The sequence below is a fragment of the Eubalaena glacialis genome, chromosome 3 (assembly GCF_028564815.1).
Source record: "Eubalaena glacialis isolate mEubGla1 chromosome 3, mEubGla1.1.hap2.+ XY, whole genome shotgun sequence".
NCBI classification, from domain to species: Eukaryota; Metazoa; Chordata; class Mammalia; order Artiodactyla; family Balaenidae; genus Eubalaena; species Eubalaena glacialis.
This window is the reverse complement of record NC_083718.1, coordinates 31,918,342-31,944,787: the sequence shown is the minus strand read 5'-3', so window position 1 is coordinate 31,944,787 and position 26,446 is coordinate 31,918,342. Positions and strand designations below refer to the sequence as shown.

The 26,446-nt window shown below is 53.0% G+C and overlaps 1 protein-coding gene across 4 annotated transcripts; it reads right to left on the bottom strand.

Moving 5' to 3' along the window:
* Positions 1 to 79: 79 nt before the first annotated feature.
* LOC133089137 (uncharacterized) lies at positions 80 to 26,123 on the bottom strand. 4 transcript variants are annotated; one of them, XM_061187399.1, is made up of 6 exons: positions 25,773 to 26,123; positions 10,667 to 10,701; positions 10,169 to 10,266; positions 3,289 to 3,804; positions 1,272 to 1,368; positions 99 to 165 (listed from the first exon to the last, which is right to left on the bottom strand). In XM_061187399.1, the coding sequence occupies exons 3-5, from the start codon at positions 10,190 to 10,192 to the stop codon at positions 1,306 to 1,308; spliced, it is 603 nt and encodes a 200-aa protein (XP_061043382.1). In that variant the 5' UTR covers positions 10,193 to 10,266; positions 10,667 to 10,701; positions 25,773 to 26,123; the 3' UTR covers positions 99 to 165; positions 1,272 to 1,305. The 4 variants fall into 4 exon arrangements, 3 of the variants coding, with proteins under 3 accessions (XP_061043383.1, XP_061043382.1, XP_061043384.1); XM_061187400.1 differs by lacking the exon at positions 1,272 to 1,368 and having other exon boundaries at positions 98 to 165; XR_009700577.1 differs by lacking the exons at positions 1,272 to 1,368; positions 3,289 to 3,804 and having other exon boundaries at positions 80 to 165.
* Between the last annotated feature and the right edge of the window lie 323 nt (positions 26,124 to 26,446).

Genomic DNA, 26,446 nt, shown 5'->3' with positions numbered 1-26,446 from the left:
ATGTAGTTTAGTCACTCTCTCTCAGAACTAGCCCATTTAGCTCCAGGTTCCTTAGCGCACCCGACGCACCTACACAGCATTTAAGAGCTTTACACAACTGGAAGGTCACATCTTTATTTCTTATTGCAGGAACACAACTTCTGGAAACTTTATTTCTGTCAGAACCTAAAGCAAAATTATTGTAAAATGAGTGATTTAAACCATACATTTTATCACCGTTAAAAAGCATCTAAAAAGAAAAAAAAGCATCTGCTCTGTGCTAAGGATTAGAAACGACCCCTGCCCTTAAAGCCTCATTAAGGAGGGACATATATAAACTCAAAATTTCAATCACATGAGATAAAGAACCATAACCTTTATGCACAGAGGTTCCTATGTAGGCAAAATGTTATATCTAAGTGACGGCTTCATGATAACCCTGAAGTACAATCGAGAAAGATGAGGCTATGCAGAGTTGGAGGGGAGGTGCATTAACTGCAGAGGGAGCATCTGTGCAAAGACACTCAAGCCTGACACCTGCTGTGCACTGTAAATACTGCAGGTGGGGATAACTAAACGCCAGGGGTCCAAGTGTGAGAAGGGACAGAAAATAGAGATGTTGGTCCAATCAAGCCTGGGAGAGAGCATGGCTTGTATCCCACAGGTGATGAGCCCTGGGGCTACCACTGGCTGAGTAAGGGTGCCTCCGCTGATTAGAAAAAGGTGCCCCGCTGCTGAAGGACCAATTAGATAAAGGGAGTGATCACAAAAAGCTCTCCTTCCTCAGGGCCAAAGAGCCCTAGGAGGCTTGGCAGAGCACAGTTCAGACTACATGCCTCTGTGCAGAGCACATGCTGGGGGGCTAGTATGCACTAACTCCATGTGGGCAAGCCATTAGCAGCATTATTTTAGGCGTATCTTTTCATGTTAGAAGATCACTCAACCCGAGTAGGCAGATGAACTTAGAGGAACTGAGTCCAGGGGCCGTGAAACCACCCAGGAGCTTCTGCCATAGTCCAGGCAAAATGTAATGTGAACGAAGAAGCAAATTTAGGAGGAGGCCAATATCTACAAGCTAGACCCACTGGATGAAAGACATAAAGAAAGTTCAGTGAAGGAACTCTGAAGAGAATGGGCTCTGCAATAAATTTTTCTTACAATCAATATAAAATATTAGGCAAAATTAAGTACAGTGGCCTTTAAGGTCCCTTCCAGCTCTAATTTCTTTTGATTTCTAACTTATTACTCTGGTTAAGTAAAGTCCCTTCAGAGATACAGAACAGTTCCTACACCTGAATGGGATGCAAAGAATAATCTGACTTCTCTTCACCAGGGGATGAGTTGAACTGTTCTTGCAGAAGAGATAACACATGGTGAGAATCCCAGATCCTAGAAAAGGGCCAGGCACACGATAAGTATTCAGCTTTTTGAAAACAAATGAACAATCATTTCCTCTCCTAGATCTTCACACCCTTTCTCTGCTGGCTACTTTCTTTCAGCTTATAAACATCCTCAATATACCCATTTTAAAAGCCCTCAGACCTATGATTCTTTGGATCTTCTTGTGGGTAACCTAAGTCTCTCCCATGCCGTCAAACACCTGTCCTCCCAAAAAGCCCAGATCTGTACCTTGGGCCCAGATCTGTCTACCAGGCCCCTCTAAAGCACTGAAGATGAAGTAAGATCCTCTCCCCCCCGCCAATCCCTTCGTACTGTGCTCTGTATCTCACAAAAAGATGCAGCTGTAAACTGTCACCCATACTTGCTGCCCTCCCTTTTCTAACTGGTCACCAGGCCCCACCCATTCTCTCTCAGATCTGCAAAATCCAGTCCAACCTTTTATAACTTAAGTGGGACCCTTAGATTACAATTCACCCTGCACCCAATCAAGTGCCTTCCACATGGAGGTCCGAGTGAGTCTCTAAACCAGAAGTCCATCTCACTGTTCTTTAGGGTTTCCCACAGCCTTCAGGATAAACATCTAAACTTCTGACAGGACAAACAAGGCCCCTTTCTGTTGGGCCCCACTAGGTTTCCAGTATCAACTCTCATTTCTTTCCCAAACCCGGAGTTCCACTCGTGTACCTTAGTTTTGCCATATTTTCTTATATTTCTCAAACTTTGACACACACTGCTCCCTCCTGCCACCCCAGGAGCTTCTACATATCCTTAGAAAGGATGGCACCTCCTCCAAGAAGCCTACCCTGAACTTTCCCTTCCAAGATTCTGTGCTCTGCAAACGGGAAAGGTGGGGGGGAGGGATACATTAGGAGTTTGGGATTAACATATACACACGACTCTATATAAAATAGATAATCAACAAGGACCTACTGCATAGCACAAGGAACTCTACTCCATATCCTGTAACAACCTGTATGGGAAAAGAATCTGAAAAAGAATGCATATATGTATAACGGAATCACTTTGAATCACCTTGCTGTACACCTGAAACTAACACAATATTGTAAATCAACTATCCTCCAATATAAAATAAAAATTAAATTAAAAAAAAAAAGATTCTGTGCTCTGTAGCACCAGATCTCACTTCTTCCAGAACACTGACTACTGTGCTTGTGTTTACCTGCTGCCCAGTAGAAGGGGAGATTACCTAGGGCAGAAGCATCGTCTCCAGCAGCCCTTGGTTCTGACAACTCATTCAAGTGCCAGGATTCTTTATACACATAACCTGCTTAATTAATTCTAAGAACCCACAGAAAGAGTGGTTTTTCATGTCATTTTACAAGTGTGGGGATTGCAGTTCAAAAGTCACCTGCCCAGGCCACAGAGAGCATAAGCCCTGGAATTCAAACCCTAAGCTGCCTTCACACTGGTGCTCTTTCCACTACATGATACAACTACTGAAAAAAAGATTTTTTTTTTCCTGACCCCTGTTTTAATGGAAAGGAAATGAAGCTGGGATATATCCATTTCCTAAACGCTTTGGCGTGTACCAGGCAAAGTCGTTCAACAGACCAGGTAACATCTGTGGAACAAGTAACGATGCTCCAAACTGTGCTAAGTGTTCTACATTGTAGAGTCTACAAGCATTAACAGAATGCGACCTTGTAACCGCCACAGAGAGTGAGTCCTGTTCAGCCCATGCTACAGATGAGAACACTGAGACCTAGAAGCCTTAAGGCACTTGGCCGGGGTCACCGAGCCGGCAGGAGTCCTAGGCCGCACGCCCCGTCTAGTGCACGCACACCCGGGCACTGGGCACCGGTTCTAGTGCCCACCTCCACCTTGCACCATCTAAAACCCCGCTTCGCAGCGCCCACACGAGAGCCCCTGGAAGTGGGAACTACAAACCCGTCTCGCCAAGCCGTGGCTGGAAGAAGCTCTGGATACAGATCGGGGGCAGAGAGTGCTCAGGGGCGGCGCCCAGTCCACCCTGCGGAGGCGGTCGGCGTTGAAGTCCAGCAGGCCCTCCCGCAGGGAGGCGCACACGGCGGGCAGAGGCACCGAATCCTGCAATGCGCACAGGTCCTCACAGTGCCAGAAAAAGTCGGCCGCGCTGTCCCGGCACAGCTTCACTGAGTGATTATGGGCCGAGCGCGGCCTCGGGGACGCTGGCTGCAGACAAGATGCCCACACACGCCTGGAGGCCCCGGCTGGCGTCCCCGCCCCTCGGGTGGCCACCGCAGTCCAGGGAGTCATAATAAGGAGCAAAGCGGTAAAAGTCCTGCATTCTTCTTCTTCTTGCCTTATTTCAAAACCGGCATCGCTGGCGTCAGGCAGTCCGGTAATTGGGTCCGGCGGACCAGGAATTGGGTTCATTTGCCTTGGTGTTATCTGCCTGCTATCTGCTTCCTGAAATGCAAACAGCTACACAGGGTGATTTGCTACAAGACAGGGCAGGGAGCTGAAGCACCAGATGCAGGATGTCATTTACATAGACAGCTAGGGAGTGATAGGAACAGAATGTAATTTAGCTCTGTGAAAGATAAATCTAGTTACTTACTCTATAGATTAGTAACAGTTTAAATAAAACTAGGATCGATTAACCCTTTCAGGCCAGTTTATGTATCTTCTCTAGCCTGTTCAGTTCACTGTCCCCTTTACTTTCCTTATTTTCAGGAGAGGAAAAACTTCATTTCTATTTTTGCTGCAATACTATTATGCTTAGTGAAATAAGTCAAACAGAGAAAGACAAATACGGTATGTTATCACTCGTATGTGGAATCTAAAAAATAAAGAATAAATGTAACAGAAAGGAAATGAACTCACAGATATAGACATCAAAGCAGTGGTTACCAGTGGGTAGAGGAAAGGGGAGAGGGGCAAGATAGGGGTAGGGGAGGGGATTAAGAGGCACAAACTACTATGCATAAAATAAATAAGCTATAAGGATAGCCAATGTTTTATAATAACTTTAAATGGAGTATAATCTATAAAAATATTGAATCACTGTGTTCAAATATATTGTTATTACAGTATAATACTGTAAATCCACCATACTTCAATTTAAAAAATGATCACCACAGTATGTCTAGTTAACATCCATTACCATACATGGTAGAAATCTTTTCTTCTTGTGATGAGGACTTTTAAGATCTACTCTCTTAGCAACTTTTAAATATGCAATACGATATTATTAACTATAGTCACATCCCCAGGACTTATTTTATAACTGCCAGTTTGTACATATTGACCACCTTTACCCATTTCACCCACCCTCCACCCCCTGCTTCTGGTAACCACCAGTCTATGTATCTATGAGCTTTTTTTAAAATTCCATATAAAGTGAGATCATACAGGATTTTTCTTTCTCTGTCTGACATATTTTACCTAGCATAACGCCCTCACAGTCCATTCATGTCACAAATGGCAGGATTTGTTTCTTTCTCATGGCTGAATTATATATATATATATATATATATATATATATATAATTTGGCATATATATATGCCTAATGTCTTTTATCCATTTATCCATCGATGAACACAGGGGTTTCCAAGTCTTGGCTATTGTAAATAATGCTGCAATGAATATGGGGGTACAGATTTCATTTTGAATTAGAGTTTCTGTTTCCTTCATACAAATACCAAGTAGTGGAATTGTGGATCGTATGATGTTCTATTTTTAAGTTTTTGAGGACCTCCATACTGTTTTCCATAGTGGCTGCAACAATTTACATTCCTACCAACAGTGCACAAGGCTTCCCTTTTCTCCACACCCTTGCCAACACTTGTTAGTTCCTGTCTTTTTGATATTAGCCATTCTAACAGGTATGAGGTGACATCTCTTTGTGGTTTGATTTGCATTTCTCTGCTGATTAGTGATGTTAGGTGTCTTTTTAATTATCTGCTGTCCATCTCTGTATCTTCTTGGTAAAAATGTTTATTCAGACTCTCTGCCCATTTCTTAGTTGGATATTTTTTCTATTTTTTTTGTATGAGTTCTTCATATAATTTGAATACTAACCCCTTATAGGATATATGATATGTAAAAATTTTCTCCCATTCGGTAGGTTGCCTTTTCATTTTGTTGTTGGTTTCCTTTGTTGTGCTTTTTAGTTGGATATAGCCCCACTTGTTTATTTTTGCTTTTGTTGCCTTTACTTGGATCAACGTCTTTGCGTAAGTTCTGGAAACAACTCTTTCATAGTTTCCATGGATCGTTTGTAGGGGAGAGGGTGAGTTGAGATGAACTACTAGTGAAAGGAGGGTCAGTGGGTAGAACTATAGCCTCTGTTACTGTAGGTGGCCTCAAGGCCACAACTGATAGTCATTCCTCCTGTGCTATCCATTCTCAAGTCCCCTCATCCTTGGATAATATCTCTGCTAAAATGGATGGCTTACTTGGTGGGGTGACCCTCACCCTCGTCCCTGAGTGAGTGTTCTGAGCCCTGGTCATCATTTCTTTCTCAAACCATGGCTGCTGTACTTGACCATTTACTGTGTACTTGACCATTTACTGTCGAAATTGGGAAAGGCAGTACCAAGAAATACCCCACAGACTTCTGTTTTTAATCAATCATTTTCCAATTAAAAATTTTTTTCTTCCCACAGACATTTTTATCACCCCAAAAGGAAACTCTGTACCCATTAAGAAGATACTACTTCGCTCTCTCTGCCAGGCCCTGGAGACCACCAATCTGCTTTCTTTCTCTATCGATTTACTTATTCTGGGTATTTCAGATAAATGGAATCATGCAATGTGTGACCTTTGTGTCTGGCATCTTTCACTTAGCATGATGTTTGCGAGAGTCATCCACACTGTAATATGTATTAGTATTTCATTTCTTAAAAAAATGTTTTTGGCCATGTAATTGTTTGATATTTAATTGCTCCATTCCTTTTTATGACTGAATTACTATTCCACTGTAGGTATATACCACAATTTGTTTATTCATTCATCCATTGATGGACATTTGGGTTATTTCCATGATTTTTCTATTGTGAATAGTGCTGCTATAAACATGTGTGTACGCAGACTTGTTTGAGTGTTTGTTTTTAATGATTTAGGAGTGGAATTGCTGAGTCATACGGTAATTCTATGTTTATCCCAAAATACACACCCCAAGAAACTTCCTGAAAGTCTGTCCTTGTCTCAGAATCAGCTTTTCAGGAAACATGACGTGCAACAGTATGGACAGTGTCCCATGAGAGCTTATTTGTGATGCCTGGGGGTCTGGAGTTGGAAAGGGCTTCCCTTAGGAAGTGGCAGCTAAACTGAGGGCAAATTCAATGTTTTTTCCTTCCTTCCTTCCTTTCTTCCCTCCTTCTTTCCTTCAGAGGGATGACATAAATGTTTTACACAGTATATCCTTTTAAAACTTTTGCATTTGAACCCTGAACTTATTCATAACACAAATAAATGATTATTTTAAGCAGGGTATTAGGGCTCAAATTATTAATATCATAGAACCATTATAGTGACAACATGGATTGGAAACAATTTTTAGGAAAAAATATGGAAACTTTTTATAACAATTTTGATAAATAAAAAAGTTGACAAATCAGAGTGTATAGAGAGAATCTTGGTTATTTGGGAAATTGTATCGTAAAATGGATGGGCTCCACAAATTCTTCCATTTACTTGAAGAAAAGAGTGCTAAGTCAGTTTGGGCTGCTGTCACAAAGTACCATAAACGGGGCGGGGTGGGGGCTTGTAAACAACAAAAATGTATTTCTCAGTCCTGGAGGCTGAAAGTCTGAGATCTAGGTGCCGGCATCATCGCCTTCTGGTGAAGACTCTCTTCTGGGTTGCAGACTGTCCACTTCTCATTGTGTCCTCACAGGGCAGAGAGCAGAGAGAAAAAGCCAGCTCTCTCATGACTCTCACAAGGGTAAAAATCTCATCATGAGGGCTCCATCCCGATGACCTCATCAAATCCTAATCACCTCCCAAAAGACCCACCTTCTAATACCATCACATTGGAGGTAGGGTGTCAACATGCTGGGGGGACCCAAATATTCAGTCTATAACAAGTACTAATGGGGAAATGAGAGCTTCTCTTGAGGATATTAAGGGCTGCTACAAAGATCAACGGTACATGTGTTTCCAGACAGAACTACAATATAGAATAAGTTCTATAAGGCGTTCACAGAATAGATTCATCTTTCTTCCCCAAAACAGTCCTTGGTGTCCAGGGACCCATTCCTGGAAATTCACTCTTGCTCAAGGAAATCCATCCTCTCATTAAAAAAAAAATCTTATGAAGCTACATGAATGACACAAAGGACTTTTCCCAGCTCTAAGATTCTGTGTGTAAAACCTGTTAGTCTAAATTTATTTCCAAAAGATAGACCCTCCGCGGGGTCTGCTCCTGCGGGGAAGGTGGGAGCCCCGCTTGTGCCGCGGCCCCCAGGTGTGGCTTCCTCAAGTTTGGGGTGAAGCCCCAGCCCCCTTGGGCTCTGCAGCCCTGCGGTGGGCTCAGGGGACGGAGCACGGTCTCTGGGGTTTCTCAGCAGGAGATGCCGGGGCTGCCGCGCAGGAACCCAGCGGCCCTGGGTGGGGCGCAGACTCGCCAGGCCTGGGTGTCCCTGCTGCGCACGACTGCTGAGAACAGGGTCCGCGATGAAGCTCTGCCTGGCAAACGGGGACTGTGGGCTGCTCCATCCTCCCCTTCCGTCGGCACAGCCCCATCGCAGCCCTCCTTTCCGACAGGCAAAGCCTGTGACCTGCGGCCGGACGGCTCCACACCCTCATGCCCTGGTGCTCGCCCCACACCGGGAACAGGCACAACCCCTGGGCCGGCCTCTCTGGACGGCTCGAGCTGGACGGCTTCTTCGGTGCGCCCGTCACCCACCCCAAGCCCAGGGGCCGGCAGGGAGGTCTGAAGGCCGCTTGGGCCTGGGCGGGGCGGAGGCACCGGCTTCGCGGCTGGGCCGGCCCCCCTCCCCGCCTCCTGCCTCTGCGCCCCGGCGCAGGCTTCCCGTGGTCCCGTCTCCTTCCCACCCCCGTCGCGCCTCTTGCCCCCCGGGCCGAGGGCTCGCTCCACCCCGAGCAGCACCGTGTCACGAGGGTGCGGGAGGGCGCCGCCCTCGGGGCTTCCCCGACACCTACCAGCTGTTCGGCCACGTCCCGGACGGGCAGCGGCAGGTCAGTGGAGCGGAGTCGGCCCGGGTCTCCTCCCCCCTGAGGAGGGGCGACCGGCACCGCATACGAAGCAGCCCTGGCGGGAGGGAGACCAGGGCGGAGGGGGCCGGTGGGGAGCTTGACTCGCAGTCACTTCCGAGGGGACGCTGAGCCCCCAGAGCTGGGGGCTGACTGGCCTCAGCACTCCCACGAGGGGGTGGTCAGGAAGGAGGGACCCTGTCCCTGGGGCCCAGGGCACTCCCGGGTCAGGCGGAGTCGCCAAGTGTGTAGGGTGCCGTGGACAGCTGAGGCACATTTAGCCCAAAGGAAAGTTCCAGCGCATTGCAGAGAGCAGACGAAATACACGGTGGTGAAAACTCACTGTTGCTAAGGGTTGAAACGAACCAATAATTCCTCCTGTTTCTCAGGGTGTTCCCTTTGGCTGTTAATGAAATGTATTTCCAAGGAAGGCAGGCATGTGGCTGAGAAGGCCAGCAGTGCCTCGGGGTCACAGCGAGACCCTCCCATCTCGCCCCCCTCGGCCATCCTGTGCTCTGGGAGCAGAGCTATCAGCCAGAAGTGAAACATAGTAGCTTCCATATCCGGATTCTAAGATTTTCTAAAGCCCTTTAAAGGCCCCCTTCTCTGAGTGGTGCTTGACCTGCTGGTGTTTGGGGCGGGAGGGTGGGCTGGGTGGAGGGTCTGAGTGCCATCCCGAGGGAAGGGCTTTGGAGGCCTGTGTGAGCCTGAGACCAGGGGGCCCAGTGCACGTGTTCGAGGGGAGGCTAGCGCTGACTCCAGCCGTGCCAAGCCAGACGTCGCCCTCCTTCCCAACAACCCAGCAAAGCCTGTCGTTCACATTCCTGGCTGTGCTGCTTACACTTGCCCTCTGGGAAGGCCAGCCTGGCAGATCTCTGTTCCTGCCCTCTGGGCTGCTGGTAACTGAGTACCTAGCCTGGGTGCTGGAGGGCAGGATCCATAGATGGTGGAGGCCCAGTGCCTGCCCAGGGTGCTGCCCCTCTGCTGAGCTGAAACTTCTAATCAACGTCTTAATAAAACCAAAAGGGATGTGATATTGTTCTACCACCTGTGCCTGACCAATGTCAGCCCTTTGTCATATGGGGCAGTGCTGTCTAATGGTAAAGCTTCCAGTATCAGATCCCCAATCCCTTCTCCTACCCCCCCCTCCCATGGGGGTTCAGTGGGTACATCTGTATTTCATAGAACCTGAAACTCTGATTTTACAAAGGAGCTGGAGGTCTGGGGAAAGACCTGGTTTGATCTCAGTTAAGAATGCAACTTTATACCTGGACGATACTAGAGCACTTTAGCACCTCATATGTTTGAAAATGAGACCTTCACAAAGACCTCCTGGGCAGGAGACGCAGGCAGGAGAGGGGACAGACTGAAGCTCTGTGACTGACTGATCAAGTAGCAGAGGTCCAGCTGACTTGCAGGCCTACCGCTGATTTACTATCACCAGAGCCACATAACACACCTTCCACATAGAGAACCAGCAGAAAAATGAGTTTGAAGAGCATTTTAGCTAAATCCAAGGTCATTTTGATCATTAGTGAAAGTCATTCTGTTCCTACACGCTCCCCACCCCCTGACCCCCCTTCCTAAAACCAAATGGGTTCTGAGATTAAGGTGGAAGTGACAAACCTGGAGGTGACCAGGCTTTATCATCTCTTTCTTCTTCTTCCACGTGTGTTCCTGGTCTTACTCTTCCCGGTTCTTCTGCAGGGAGCGGTCCAGCAACTCTGTCAAGCAAAATCACACACCCTAAGGATGACCTTCACAGACTCCTCCCGTGGAGGCAGTTTTCAAAAGGTCTTCCTTCCTATCCACCCCCCCCCCCACCAAAAATCAATCTTCATCTCAGGAGCCCTGAAAGGCACATATTACCTCAACATTTAATATTTAATACAACCTTTAGATCTAGTTCTGATAACTGCCAGTTGCCCCCAATTCACTCTTTGTAAGACAATTCTACCTGAATCACAAGGTTAATAACCTGACCGCAAACCCAGCATCCTTAAGCTATCTATGGTCACCCTGGCAACTCACTATAAAGTTCTTCTTTTTAAAAGATTTCACAAAAGTAATTTCAGTCATCAAGATTACATATTGCACAGAACAAAAAGCTTTATTAATTCTTACCGTTCTCTGGATGTAACTCTACGTCTCTTTTCCTCCTATGTGGAGAGAAAGGAAAAAGAGAAAAACAACCTTTCAAAAGAAGACCAAAAGCATGAGTCAAAGTATTAAATAAATATATTTGATGTGGTTAAAAACAGGGGTTGGGGGGTAATCTGGGTTTGGGGGAGATCTGGGCAACCTTCAGTCTGGTGTTGATGTCCCACCACCCTCAAAACAAAGAGAAGCCCAGGAGCTGGCCCGGCACATGTCTGCGCACTAGAGGTCATCTAGTGATGCTACATAAGTCAAAGATCCACCTCATGTCAGGAATTTGTTAATACTAGAAAAAAACCAAAGCAGTAATTTGGGATTCACATCAGGAAGTGATGATGACAACCTAAACTGGACACCAGCTCTTCTCTGAATACCTTAGTACACTACTTCCCTAAGTTCACAACACTTGCCAACTCCAGGATATCTGTATTTATGTATTTAAGAGGGATAAAAATATTGTGGTGATGAAACCGATCTACGTCTTGTTTGAGGTGGAGGTTACAAGAATGCATGCGTGCATACACGTGACCATACATGCACAGTGAATAAAGTCTGTAGATTATGCTGATGTCCATTTTCTGGTTTTGCTATTAGTTATGTGAGACGTCACCATTGGAGAAAGTTGGGTAAACTACACAGAACCCCTCTATACTATATTATACGGAATTCATCTGCATGTGTATACATAAAATTCTGCTTCCAGACTGCCTTTAGACTTGAGCTACAACATCAACTCTTCCCTGGGTCTGCCTCTCTTGGCCTGTCCTGCATATTTCAGACTCGCCAGCCTAAAGTCGTGTGACTCAGTTGCTTAAATTAATCTCATATACACAGACATCACTGGGTCTGTTTCTCTGGAGAACCCTAAGATAGATTTTATACTAATATACTACAGTAATATATACATACATATAACCTGAAACAATACAGAAGAAACTGATAAATGCTCGCCTCTCGAAGGAAGGACAGGACGGAGAGGGGGGAGTACCACCCCTATGTACCAAACAGCCTTTTGTACTGCTGCCAGCCCGGCCGCCCCAGATTCAAGCAGATGCAATGGCGTGTGGCCCAGGCAGTGGCTACACAGCTAAGGATTTTAAGGCACAATGCAGCGAGATGCCAGGGCCACGGTCACACACGTGGAACATTCTAAAGCCAAGAGCGGTTGGTTGCAGGATTCCGCGCATGGGCCCCCGAGGGCACTCTGGAGGCCGTCGCAGACCCTCAGGTCCCACGTGACGAGACAGCCCACTAGAACACAGCAGGCGGTCCTCCTCCCAGATCTCACCCGGGTCAGCCTCCCGGGCACCCGGCCTCCTCTGCACAGCACGGGGCAGGCTCACAGAGGGAAGAGCGGCCCAAACCCAAAGGTCACACCAAACCCCACGGGAGAAGAGTAAAGCAAGGTGATGAGGGGAGAGGGGAGAGGGGAGGAGTCCCTCGGGAAGCTAGCCACTCAGGATTTCCAGCCTCTTCCACAGGAAACCAGCTCATGAAGCACCAAGACCTGTCCTGGGTCACACTCAGAGGACTTGACCCCCTGACCCCACAGCCCCGCTTCCCAAGCCTCCTCGATGCTGACGATGCTGATGCGGATCAGCACGGAGGAATGGGGGAGTGCACAGCTGGGGCGCTGCTGGGAACTCAGGACTGGCCCACCCCGAGGCCCTGCCCCAGCAGGCGCCACACTCACCGGATGGTCTCGCTGATTTCGTGAGCAGCATCGTGGGGTTTGTCCTGAAAGACAACTGGACAGGCTTCAGAGCCGTCCCTCCCCACTCCGGTGATGGGGGCGACCAGAGGAGGCGGGTGCTGCAGCCCCCGGGACTCCCCGCCTCATTTCCCGACCCGCGGGACCCACCAGAGAGCTCCACCCACAGCGCTGGAAACATGTCCTGCCACGTGGGACACGCTGGCTCCGGGAGCGCCTGTTCCTGCAGCGCCCTGCCGCCCAGCGGGCTGCGGGGAAGGGACCGGGACGGACTCGAAGCCCCCGACCCTCCTTCCCCAGGACTTCCCCCGGGCGCTCCTGCAGCCTGGAAGCCACAGGCCTGCCTCTAAGTCCCTGAACCACCGCAGGCCTCGGTTTCCATGGGGAAACACCACTCATGCAACCACCGGGAGCGGGCGAGCAGCGGTCCTCCCTCCCGGCCACAGCGGCGCTCTCCTGGCCTCACTGCACCCGGCGGGCTGGCCTCGCCACTTTCCCCGAGGAGCACGTCGGGGGTCGCTCTGGCCTTTCGCCGGGGTCTTGGCGGCCAGCTAACCCAAGACCCCGCAGAAACCAAGTGAGGACGACGCATCGTGTGGACGGTCTGTAACTCCAGACTGCATCTCCGCCCCTCCAATGAAGGTTCCTATCGCGGTGAGGAGGGGCCTCAAAGAGGATGCACAGCGAGAGGAGGGGCCACGAAGAGCACGGGCTGAAGCCGGAGATGAGATGGTCAGGCCCAGAGCTGCCAGCCCTGCCCCAGGACAGCGACTGCCCCTCTCAGACCAGGCCACCATTTCCACGCTTCACAGTGGAGGACGGCAACGCAGGCAGAGCCCCTACGGGCCAGGGCACGGATGCCCGGAAGATCCCAGGACAGGGCCCCCCACGGCGCAGCAGTCCTAACAGGTCAAACAACTCCGGAAACACCCTTTGTGTCCTAAGTCTCATCTTTGCAACAGCAGCCCTACTGAGATATAATTCACACAGAATGGGCCCCCGCTTCAAGTATACAGTTCAGTGGGTTTTAATACATTCAGAGCTGGGCAACCATCACCTCTATCTAGTTCCAGAACATCCCATCACCCCATTAGCAGACGCGCCCCAATCCCCTCCTCAGCCCCTGACAACACTAATCCACTCTCTGTTTCTGTGGATTTGCCCGTTCTGGACGTTTGTAAATAGAATGACGATATGTGACCTTTTGCCCAGAATCTTATTTTTTAAGGCGAAGGAAAAAAACAATCTTCTATCCTTCTTAATAATATCCTCCAACTTACCAAGGACGGAGCAGTAAATATCCATTGAACTCATATTACTTAGACAAGGCCGGGGGCCGGGGGGAGATGGAGCACGCGCGGTCCAGCACAGGACAGCCCTGCAGACCAGTGGTTCCTGACACGGGGGAACCGACCTGCAGCATCAGCGCCACTGCTGACCCAGAAACCCTGGGGAAGAACCACTGATGGGAACAATCGGCCCCAAGGACTCCTGGAAAATGGCAGAAAACAGTGAGGACGGCTGGGTTTGGAAAACAGTCTGGCAGCTCCTCAAAGGTTAAACAGTTAGCAAATGACCCAGCAATTCCGCTCCTGGGTGTCTGCCCAAGAGAAGTGAGAATATTCGTCCACACAAAACCCTGAACATTGGGCTTCCCTGGGGGCGCAGTGGTTAAGAATCCACCTGCCAATGCAGGCGACACAGGTTCGAGCCCTGGTCCGGGAAGATCCCACATGCCGCGGAGCAACGAAGCCCGTGCGCCACAACTACAGAGCCCGCGTGCTGCAACTACTGAAGACCACGGGCCTAGAGCCTGTGCTCCGCAACAAGAGAAGCCACCACAATGAGAAGCCCGCGCACTGCAACAAAGACTAGACCCCACTCACCACAACTAGAGAAAGCCCGTGCGTAGCAACGAAGACCCAACGCAGCCAAAAAAAAAAACCACACCAAAAACCCGAACATTAATGTTCACAGAGGCGTGATTCACAACCGCCAAAAGGTGGAAACCACCCAAATGTCCATCAACAGATGAATGAATAAACAAATGTGTCCCTCCGCACACTGAAATATTATCCATTCATGAAAAAGAGTGAAGCACTGACACTCGCTACAACGTGGATGGATCCTGAGAACACGATGCTCAGTGAGAGAAGCCAGACGGACAAGGACACACAGGGTGTGACTCCACTGATGGGAAACGTCCAGAACAAGCAAGTGCACAGAGACAGAGAGTGGGTTCCTGGTTGTCAGGGGCTGGGGAGGGGGATGGGAGGGATGTTAATGGGGATGGGGTTTTCTCTCGGGGTGATGGAATGTTCTAAAATTGGTAGTAGTGACAACTGCACTCAATGAATACACTACAAAGCAGGGAACGGCACGCATTAGGTGGATGAGGTGAAGAGTATGGGAATTACACCTCAAAACAGCTATCAACAACAACAACAACAGGGACTTCCCTAGCGGTCCAGTGGTTAGGACTCTGTGCTTTCACTGCTGAGGGCCCAGGTTCAATCCCTGGTTGGGGAACTAAGATCCCACGAGCTGCACGGCGTGGCGAAAACAAACAAAAAACAACAACAAAATCTACAGGAGGAAATGCGAGGTATTGTTAAAAGCACCTCCACCTCAGCAGGAAAATACTGAGCATCTAAGACACTCACGTGGCCGACAGACTCTGTTCCTGGTCCACAACATTCAGTGAGTCCAGACAGACAGTCCTGGCAGCCCTGAATTCCCTGGGCTCCTGTACCCACTGAAAGCAGAGAAGACGCCACGCTGTCCCGCAGGGTCTGCTCAGAGACAAACGCACACAGCACAGTGTACAAGGCGCTGAGGTAGTCACAGCATGAGGAGGAAGCTCTAGAACTTTCCACCAACGCTCTCCCGCGTCACACTCCTCCTGAGGGGAGCCGGCCCCCGTGCACTGAGGAGCCTCAGCAGCCCTGCGGGGGCCCACGTGCTGAGGAGCCACGGGAGGGGCCTCCTGGAAGCCAGGCATCCCACCCGGTCCGGCCTTCGGATGGGGCAGCCCCGGCTGAAGCCCCTACTGCAGCCTCCTGAGGGACCCTCGGCCAGAATCCCCTGGCCCGCCTGCTCTTAATCCCTGCCCTCAGAAACCATGGGAGGTCATCAGTGTGCATCGTCTCAAGCTGCTAAATTCACGTCTGCGTTTAGGCCAATACACTACCCTGCAAGCATGGCCCGTAAGAACTAGTCTTAGAGCCACAGGAAGACATGACAGTACCCAGGAGAGTCTCATTCCGGTCACCACTGTGGAGTTACAAAACAGCGTGCGCGCTCTGAAAGGACCCCGTGAGCACGCGCGTGTGCCTGAGCGTGCGCCGCGTGGCAGGCCCGTGCCGGCTCGGACTGCACTCCCTCCCCCGGCCCCCCAGGAGGCTGGACGCGCCCCAGAGATGCTCCTCCTGCAGGGGCGGCAGGGGCCCTCACGGCACGCGGGCCGCAGCCCTGGCTGAGCCACCGCGTCTCAGGCCGCATCACGCCGACCTGGGAAGACAGGGGCCTGGAATGTGGTCTCATCTGTGATGAGATGAACTCAAGCTTTCCCAAGCTTTACAACCAGAATGAAAGGAAGCAAACAGTTTACGACGTGCCTCCTACGATCTGAGGATGCTGCTTTAGGGACTGGCCAGCTTCCAGCGACCATCCTGAGTTGTATGATTTAAGATGCCCTGATCACCATCGATGATTCAGAAGCTCTCACAGCTTCTCGGCTGTGGCCTCTTCTTCTGCTTCACAGGCTTTCCGAACAGAGCGACGCCAGAAGCCAACCCAGAAAGGTCCGACTGAGAACAGCCCTGAGGAAGCCCGTGCTTAGGAGCACCCACACCTCCTCCCCCGGGGGAGCCCTGGAACTCCGGGGTTTGAGGCCAGCCCTGGGCTCGCTGCACGGGACGCCCGGCCTCCCCGTCCCAGCCACAGCCCCGGCCCGCTGCTGGCTGCTTGCTGAGTCAGTGACTAACCCAGGCTCTTCTCACTAACGGTGTCAGAGCCTCCGCAGGAAGCCGCGCACAGGCTTAGCGGAATGCTGCTCACCACAGAGCCGGCGGCCTCACTCCGGGATCCTGGGAAAACAACCGCAATAAGCACAACCGTTCCCGCCTGAAAAAGCACCCCGTGCGGAAGCCGGAGGCTGTCATCAGGCCTGAGCCGCCACCAAGCCCGTCCCGTCCGCCCGCTCCCCTCCCCTGCCCAGCTCAGGTGAGGGCGGGGTCCGCCCACAGGGCGGGGGAGTCTGGCTGTCCCACTTGGCAGGCCCCTGCCTCCTCCTTGACCGTGAGGACAGGTGTGGGAACAGGAACTCCACCCGGACGCCCGCAGGTCTGGCTCTGCCCCCGCTCGTCCCCGCAGGCCCTGCGCCCGGCGTGAGGAGCCTGGACAGGAGGCCTCCTGGGTGCTCGCTGCCAGGGCACGGCCCACCCCTGAGCACGCAGGCTGGTTCACGGTGACAGGGGCACGACATCTGGAGACATCGTCCCTGGAGGACCCGGCGAGAGACAGGGGGCAGAGACTAGGGAGGAGACAAGACGTGGACTCCGTCCTCCTCTTCCCACTTGCAGCAGGAAGACGCCGGGACCCAGGGGGCCTCCGAGGCAGGGGCATCACACCGGGACGAGCATCAGAATCCCTGGTCAGAGTGGAGTTCTGGGGCCCACCCGCAAACTTTCAGAGTCAGCAGGTCTGGGCCCCAGGAACCCGCATTCCTAACCAGTTCCAGCTGGTGGGGAAGCTGCTGGCCCAGGGGCCCCACTCAGAGAACCACCAGCCTGAAGCAAGCAGGGACCACACTCTCTATCACCGTCTGCTGAGGGCACGAGTGCCCAGGAGGTGCCGAGGGGGAGCATCCTGGGCCTCTGTCCGTGGTCCTCGCTCCCCAACAGGCTGCAGGGGACACGGCCTGCGGGCTGGGGGTCGCTGCCTTCTTCCCCGAGGCTGTGCACACCTCCGGAGCCCTGGGGTGGGGGCCAAGGCAAGTGGGACAGAGCGGCCAGGGTGGGATGCACGCACTGTTTCCCAAAGTGGAGAAGCACAGCGGGAAGAGTCAAAGGCAGGGGAGATGGAACACGGCGGGAGGTCTGCCGGCTGTCTCTCTGCCTCTCCCAGTGGCAGGGCTTTGAGAGCAGAGATCGGGCTGGAAGAGTGGAAAATCCACAGAAGGCTCTCCGTCTGGGAGGAAAGCCAGGCAGGTGAGCAGAGGGCCCCGAGGCCCAGCGAAGGCGCTCAGCCTCACCTCTCAGCCTGCAGCCCCTCTGGGGAGCACCCACTCACCAGGGGGAGGGAGCAGGGGGTGAAGGGGGAGGGGGAGGGCCAGCGCCTGCGGTGGGCCTGAGTATTCAAGAAGCGAACAGGTTTTCACTTGAAAATGAGTGCATCTCACACAGGGGCGGGGGTGGCAGAGAGACTGGCTGTGGAGCATCACACGGGTCTCATCCACAGTCAGCCCTGGACGTCCGCAGGCCCCCAGCAAGGGGGTGCTGCCAGGCCCCAGGACTGTACCGGAGGACAAGCCAGGCCAAGGAGGGGAACCGCCTGGTAAAGCGATGCAAAGGAGAGAGCCAGGAAGGAGGCTCTCCTCCCACCGCCAACCCGGCCCTCCCCCCGCAGGGCCAGGCGACAAACCAGGCTGGTCTCGGGACCGAGCCACGTCGCAAAACCCTGCCCGCGAGACCGACACTGCAAGGAACCATCAACATGGGAAAACAGGAAGGGGCTGCCGGGACCCCATGAGGCCAAAGTCCAGCTGGAGGAGGAAGACAGAAGAGGAAGCAGGTCTGTGGCTCCCGGGCCACGGACACGGTGCAGGACACGGTGGGCACGTGGCCCTGACCCGGGCAGGTGGGACCCGCTGTGTACACAGGGGTCCCGATGACCAGGGTCCAAGGAAGGAGCCCCCACGAGGAAGAAGGGTCTAGAGCCTCACTGTGCCCACAGCGGCCCCTGGCCACCTGGACGAGGGGCAATGGTGTGCGCTGGCCCACTCCAGTGACATGTGCTGTGGGCACAAGATGCACGCGGATTTCTAAGAGCGTGCGCGCGCACACACACAAAGTAAAAGTGCCCTTCAGTAACTCTTTAAATGGCACGTTGAAAACGTAGCGTTTGGACCGTACGCGCTTACGTACAATGCTATGAAAACGTACCTTGCCTCCTCCTTTTGACTCGTCACATGGCTCCCAGGAGGGCACGCGCGTGGCCCGTGTGCCACCTCACCTACCGCCACACCTGCGGGAGCGTTTCCAGACCTGACCCTGAGCCTGAGCTCCATGCCTGGGTCCGCAGCTCACGGAAGCCAGTCTGCGCAGAGCCAGGACCGGCCGGGACGTCCTGCTGTCTGGGCAGCCGTCCTTCTGCAGGACGGGCATGGGTGTGTCCACAGGAGGACGGGGCGCCACGGGGGCTCCAGGGGTGACAAGACCATTTCAGTTGCTTCAATCCAAACTAGCCCACCTGTAAGAGCCCAGGCCGCCCAGCCACCCAATGAACCGCTGCAAGTGCTGAGCGCCTGATGCCTGGGGTCCGCGTGGAGGGGCCATCGTGGAGTGACGCCGGTGGGACGGGGGAACGCGACGACCAAAAGTTCACCACCAGAACTTCTGTCGCCCTCACCAAAGAAAATGCTTTACTGCCACAGAGCAGTCCGGCCTGAGGCCGAGTCCGAGGCCGGGAAGGGAAGGGAGGGAAAGCCCAGGGACCGAGGAGGCCCTGCCGAGGGGGCACAGCTGGAGAAGGACTCGCCCGGCGCTCCCCGAGCGACAAGCGGCAGCACGGCCTCCACCCCGCGGTCTCAAAGGCCAAGGCGAGCCGCGCCCCCAGCCTTCCAGCTGTCTCCCACTCCAGCAAGGGGTCCTGTTAGCACCATATCAGTGCAACTGGCGTCACCCCACCCCAGGACCAAGCCAAACAAACACCTCTCCAGGGGCCTCGAGACCCCACGACCTGGGCCACACGCACGGGAGCATCACTCAGCCACACAAAGGGGTGAAGCCCTGCCACGCACAACAACATGGACGGACCCTGAGAACACGATGCTCAGTGAGAGAAGCCAGACACAGAAGGACACACAGTGTGTGAGTCCACTGATGGGAAACGTCCAGAACAGGCAGATCCACAGACACAGAGAGGGGGTTCCTAGTGTCAGGGGCTGGGGCTGGGGCAGGGGACTGTGGGCCCTTTGCGCTGATGGAATGTTCTGGAATTAGACAGAGGTGATGGCTGCACAGCTCTGTGAATATAGTAAAAGCCATTAAATTGTACACTTCATATGGCTGAGTTCTCTGGTGTGTGAATGCGATCTCGACAAAGCTGTTATTTAAAAAGACACAAAACCCACAAGACCCAGCGCGGCTCCTCCTCCCCTTGTCCCGCCCCTTCACCTGGTGTCTGTCCCAGACCAGGTGTGGGCCCAGCGTGTCCTGTGGCCCCAGCACCTGCTCCCCGGTGGGAGCCTCACTCAGCGCGCAGGGTGAGCACACAGCAGACGCCAGGGAGCCACCTGCACACCAGGGGAAACGTGAGCCACCACCACCACGCGACGTGCAAATCCTTCCCGAGAGCTCCCCGCCCCGAGCCCCACGACTCCCGCCGTCCCCGTGGGCACCACCCCGTGGCGGCCCCCCGCCCCTTAGCACACAGCCTGCAAAACCCCTTCCCCACCCGGGAAAAGACGCGTCAGGTTTTCAAAGGACCAGCGTTCTCAGCGGTAACCTGTCTCACACACTGGCTGCCCGTGCACCTGGTGTGAGTCTGACGCGCTTTCCGGGCATCGGCCGCGCACCTCATGACTAACTGAGGGGATTCAAACGGAAGCCCCTCAGAGATGAGGAGGCATCGTCATCCAAGGTCAATACTCAGTGAAGCACACAGCCTCCGACCTCCCAACTGCAGCTCACGGGAACCTGTGACTCGGCAGCCCTGTCAGGCGCCGTGGACAGGAAGAGGGCCCGGTCCCACACGGGGGCGCCGAGGAACAGAGCCCCGGGCTAGGCACCGCGACAGCGGCCGTGGGTGGGGAGAGAGAGTCCGGGAAGGAAGAGAAAGGCGGGTGGTGAGGGAGGCACTACAGATCCACGCATGAGCTGCGGAGGACCGCGGACAGACACGCGGCACATCCTCTGTGAACAGCCTCGGCAGGAGACCCAGCTGGTGGGAACGGCAGGGACAGCTTGAAGGGACAGAGAAGATGCCAAAGAGGCCTCCAGGCAGCACCCTGAGTGGGAGGAAGGAAACAGGACTGTCATCCCACAGCCAGGGAGACAAGGCGCACGCACTGGGGAAGAGCGCCAGGACCACAAGACGAGGACACAGCAGAAAGAAAGAGGGAGGAGAGGGGTTTCCTGGGAGACGTGCACCGGGCCCGGGACCCAGGGATGCGCAGACACAGCCAGTCGCACCCTACAGGTCCCCGAATTCAAAAGGGACACCAAACACTCTGTATCTTGATTGTACCAATACCAATGAAATCATTACATCGGTGCGTAGCTTTGTAAGATGCCACCATCGGGAGAAACTGAGTAAAGAGAACGTGGGATGTGTCCGACTTATTTCTGACGGCTGTGCAAGAATCTATGATCATCTCAGAATAAAAAGTTTAACTTAATTAAGGAAAAAAGGATGCAGCTCCTAGAGGTAGACTGGGGGCGGGTCCCCTGCAGCTCTGCCGCCTCCTGCCTAGTGAATATCCAAAGGGCCGGCTGCCTCTGGCTCCTCCCACCAGGAACAGAGCATACAGGCGGCATTTGGATGTTAGGGACCAAAGTACGAAAGCTAACAGCCACGTACGTACGGAATACCAGGCTTTTCCGGTGATCCCTTCCTCTTTAAAGAGGCTACTTAACCCACGGAAAGTCGTCAAAGGGTTAACCTGCCTTCCACCTGAGCTCAGATTAGGCAGGACTCACACCAGCAGAGGTCAGATCAGAAAATATTTTCTGAGTCACAGGGAGGGATGGCTCACTCGGCCGCCCACTTCAGCTACTACTCACAGTCGAGTGAAGGGCGTGACTGCTCACCGGGCATTCATCAGAGACTCGTGGGCTCTCAGGAGGAAGCCAGAAGCAGGCGGGGACAGTCACGCTGGGGCCGCTCCACGCCCACAGCCTCAGTAAGTCACAGAGGGGAAGGACCACTGCACGTCCTCGCTGGCTCCTGCCCTGCCATCAGGCAGCCAAAGACACCACCTGCTTCCTCCTGAGCTGAGACCCGGTTTTCCCACCAAAAGAAGGGCCATCCTGCTTTAGAAATGCCACCGTGAGCTATAAGTGGATATCTGGGAACTCTCAGTCACAGAAGGAACAAAACTCGCCCTGCACCCCGCCCTCCTATTTGTCAATTGCGCAAAAGCCCATTTTGGAGGCTGGACATTTCCGCATACAGGCGGTTGTGGCTGTTTGCACTTCCTCCTGCGGGTGTCCCCTCCTCAGAGAAGCCACCCACACCTCCCCCAGGGCAAATCTGGCAGCCCCACCCTCTGGGACCTCAGCTGATCCCATATATGGGGCACTACACCTCAGCTGAACTTCTGTGTTTATAGATCACTTAACCTTCTTAGTTCATAAGTTTCTTGAGAATAAGAATACTGTCACTCTCAGAATGGAAGAAAATATTTGCAAACCAATCAATGGACAAAGGATTAATCTCCAAAATAGATAAACAGCTCATGCAGCTCAATTATTAAAGAAACAAACAACCCAATCCCAAAATGGGCAGAAGACCTAAATAGACATTTCTCCAAAGAAGACATACAGATGGCCAATAAGCACGTGAAAAGCTGCTCAACATCACTAATTATTAGAGAAATGCAAATCAAAACTACAACGAGGTATCACCTCACACCAGTCAGAATGGGCATCATCAGCAAATCTACAAACAACAAATGCTGGAGAGGGTGTGGAGAAAAGGCAACACTCTTGCACTGTTCGTGGGAATGTAAATTGATACAGCCACTATGGAGAACAGTATGGAGGTTCCTTAAAAAACTAAAAATAGAATTACCATATGATCCAGCAATCCCACTACTGGGCATATACCCTGAGAAAACCATAATTCAAAAAGACACATGCACCCCAATATTCACTGCAGCACTATTTACAATAGCCAGGTCATGGAAGCAACCTAAATGCCCATCAACAGACGAATGGATAAAGAAATTGTGGTACATATATACAATGGAATATTACTCAGCCATAAAAAGGAACGAAATTGAGTCATTTGTTGAGACATGGATGGATCTAGAGACTGTCATACAAAGTGAAGTAAGTCAGAAAGAGAAAAACAAATATCGTATATTAACGCATATATGTGGAACCTAGAAAAATGGTACAGATGAACCGGTTTGCCAGGCAGAAGTTGAGACACAGATGTAGAGAACAAATGTATGGACACCAAGGGAGGAAAGCCGCAGGGGAGTGGGGATGGTGGTGTGCTGAATTGGGAGATTCGGATTGACATGTATACACTGATGTGTATAAAATTGATGACTAATAAGAACGTGCTGTATAAAAAAATAAATAAAATAAAATTCAAAAATCAAAAAAAAAAAAAAAAGAATACTGTCTACTGTCCTCAGCGCCCCCTGGAACACTCACTGTAAATATCCAAAAGGTACTTGCAGAATGAATGAATCAATGAACAAACAAGCTCACTCATTTCAAACGTGCGGTCACATAAGTAATCTGACCTTCTCAGAAGTTAAGCTTCTGGAAGGAGCCCATTTTCTTAATGTATTCAGCATCGAGTCATCACAAAATATGAACTCTTATAAAGTACTGCCCTCTCACTTCCCATGAGAAAGCAAAATTTCTCAGCAGGGAAATGGGAGGGTAACAGACGTTACCCGCAAAGCTTTAGGAAGGCTGCGGCTCGCTGAGCACTTCACTAGGGCCCCTGACCGCCTGTCTAGTAGTAGGACAGACACACCAGGAACGGCTGCTGACCGGCAGAAAGAGCGCCCGGCCAGGCAGGCAGCACACCCCGCACCCTGCCAAGCGAGGTCCGGCCAGCAAGGGAAAGACGCTCTCCACTTCAGAACCGCCCACCACTAGAAAGCCAGGTCCTGCCCGGGCCTGGGCACACGAGGCCTCCCTTACAAGGGTTACAAATCTGTGGCCTTGCTCTGCCTCGAATAAAAGACAGTGATGGGGATAACGTGACCATCTCCAGATGAACTTTCAACTTCGTTTCAAGTGCCTGGGTGCTGGGTCACAGTGGATTTCTAAACTCTTCCAATACTCAAAAATACCAATTTCTAAGATGCAGAAGGGTTGTTAAACATACACTTAGCACAGACCCCAGTCCCACTCCTGAGTATTTTCTCAAGTCAGGTAAAAACCCAAGTTCACATGGAAACCTGCCCTGGGATGTTTACAGCAGCTTTATTCCTGATCCCCTCAAAACTGGAAACATCCCACAAGTCCTGCCACCCGCAGGCGAATGGACAAACGGAAAATGGAATACAACACAGCAAGAAAAAGGAGTGACTTCTCATACCCGCAACAACAGGGATGACGGACTTCCCTGGTGGTCCAGTGGCTAAGACTCCGCGCTCCAAATGCAGGGGGCCCGGGGTCCACCCCTGCTCAGGGAACTAGATCCCGCACGCCGCAACTAAAACATACTGCACGCGGCAATGAAGATCCCATGTGCCGCAACTAAGACCCGGCACAGCCAAGTAACTAAATAAATAAATATTTAAAACAACAACAACAACAAAAAAAAACAAACCAGGGATGAATCTCGCATAGGTTTTGCTGAGCCAAAGCAGCCAGAATCAAAAAGCTACATGCTGTTGTTCCGTTTATCTGACTTTCTGGAAAAGCCAAAACTTTAGGGAGAGAGAGAAGATTAGTGGCCAAGAGGCTAGAGGCGCGCTGGCGCCAAAGGGCAGCAAATGGGATGACGGGATTGCTCTGCCACCTGACGGCGATCATCTGTCAAAACTCCTACAACTGTGCACTACAAGTGAACTATGCTTCACGGCTACTAAGGATAAACAAATTATTACATTTTGAAAAATGCGCCGGCCAGCCAACCCGTACATGACAAGTGCAGTAAGAGGGGCGGGGAGGCGAGGCAAGTGGATCAGCTGGAGTTCTGAAGGTTCTCCCCACTTTCAGTTTCCCTCCCCTGGGATGTCTCCCTGCCCTGCCCACTGCTCAGGCCGCCCACCCGGGCCACCCAGAGTTACCCAACCGGAAAAGCCAGAGCCCAGGCTCAGCCGCGCCTCCGGGCACAGGAAGAGCAAAAATAGAAAGCGCCAGTGCGCAGTGGCGGAATGGAAACCCTCCGACCTCGGAGAACTGCGGAGAACCGGGGACCGGAGTCAACAACGGCTCCCAGGCGGTCCCAGCGTCCCGCCCCCGCCCCCGGCCGCGACACAGTTTCCACAAACTGACACACACAGAGCCCGCGCGAGGGGCGGGTCGCGCGGGCTTCCCCGCCGGGTCCCCTGGAGGCCGGTCCCCCGCAAGCCGAGCGCACGAAAGGGCGTCCCAAAGGCGCCGGCCCAAGGCGCCCGCTGCGCTTTCCCTCCCGAAGGTGGGCTGCGGGGCCCAAGCGTAAACCCTGAGACAAGAACACACGCACCACGCCGCCACGGGGGACGAGAGGCCGGGCGCCCACCTGCCCGGACACCCTGCATTTCACCGGACGCCTGTGTAAATTTCCGTTCGGCGTGTCATTTTCCAAAGGCCACTCAAGATCAAGGGACAGGATGCCTCCTCTCCAAGGGTCCAGCCAGCCCACCCACTAAAATTACGGGACACAATGCCTCCGTTCCAAGGGGCCTGCCAGCCCACCCACTCAAATTAGGGGAGACAACGCCTCCTCTCCAAGGGTCCAGCCAGCCCACCCGCTCAAGATCAGAGGGACAAAATGCCTAACTAAAACAAAACAAAACAAAACCACAAAAAACTGGAGAGAGGGAGGAAAGGGTGTCCTCAAAAATAAAAAAGCTAAGCACGTTGACAGCGCTAAGAATAAACTACCAGGAAAAAGAAACCCTACATGTCAGATCATAAAGTACGGAAGGGCAAGCCCGCCGGCAGTCCAGGCCCAGGGGGACCGGGGTCCCCAGCCCTACAGAGCCAACGGCAGCCCGGCTCGGGCGCCCCTCGGAAGCGCGGGGTCCCCGCGGCCGAGTCTGCGCCCCCGGCCGGCCCCGGCTCCCCTCTGCCCACCCTGCGCGCGGGGGCTGGAAACGGCCGCGGAGAACCACGGCGGGGCGGGAAGGGGGGCTCCAAAGAGGGTCTGGCGACTCGAGTCGCTCCGTTTCTCGGTGGGCTCAGCGCGCGCCGTGGGGGAAGAGGGGCGGGGGTCCGGGAAGAGGGGACGGGTGGCACTCACGTAGACCGGCAGCGGCCACGGGTAGACGGCAGCCTCAGCTCCAACTTCTCCCCCATGTCTTCGCGCGCGCCCCCCGCACCACATTAGTCTGGCGGTTGGGGGAGGAGCGGGGCGCCGCCGGCGGGGTCGGGGCGGGCGGGAGGCTGAGGGGAGGGGGCCTGGCCTGGGCCTCAGCCGCCGCCGCCGCCGCCGCCGCGCTCCCGTCCAGCCCCCGGCTCCCTCTTTGTGCTCACAGGCCCGGGGCCTCCAGCGCTGCCGCCAACTCGGGCCGGCGTGAGGCGAGCACAATGAGCCGGGGCCGGGCTGGACCACTCACTCGCGGCGCGGGCGCCAGCCGCCCCGTGGACTCGCCCGCTCTCACGCACGCACGCACGTACGCACGTCTTCACTGCCCCCGGCCACTCCCACCGGGCCGAAGTGGGACCCGGGGAGACCCCTCGGGGCCTGGGGTGGCGGGTTCGACTCCCGTCCTTGACGTACTGTGACACCTCTCCCCCCAATAATAAGACTATAATTCCTCATTAAGTATGACAGCCGGAATCCCGGCTTCTGTTCACAAAAATGCCGTGTATTTAGCCTATGCTAGGCACCAGACCCTGGACGCTCAGTACTGGCAAAAAAGGAAATGCCCTGCCCTCATGGCGCTGCCATTTTAGATTGGAATAGTAGTGACA

Excerpts from the sequence above, each read along its gene's own strand:
- LOC133089137 (XM_061187399.1), bottom strand. The coding sequence starts at position 10,192 with ATGATAAAGCCTGGTCACCTCCAG. Across the intron at positions 3,805-10,168 it reads TAAAGCCTGGTCACCTCCAG|CTGTTTGCATTTCAGGAAGC; the intron begins GTTTGTCACTTC and ends CACCCTGTGTAG. Across the intron at positions 1,369-3,288 it reads GCCACGGCTTGGCGAGACGG|GATCTGGGATTCTCACCATG; the intron begins GTTTGTAGTTCC and ends GCCCTTTTCTAG.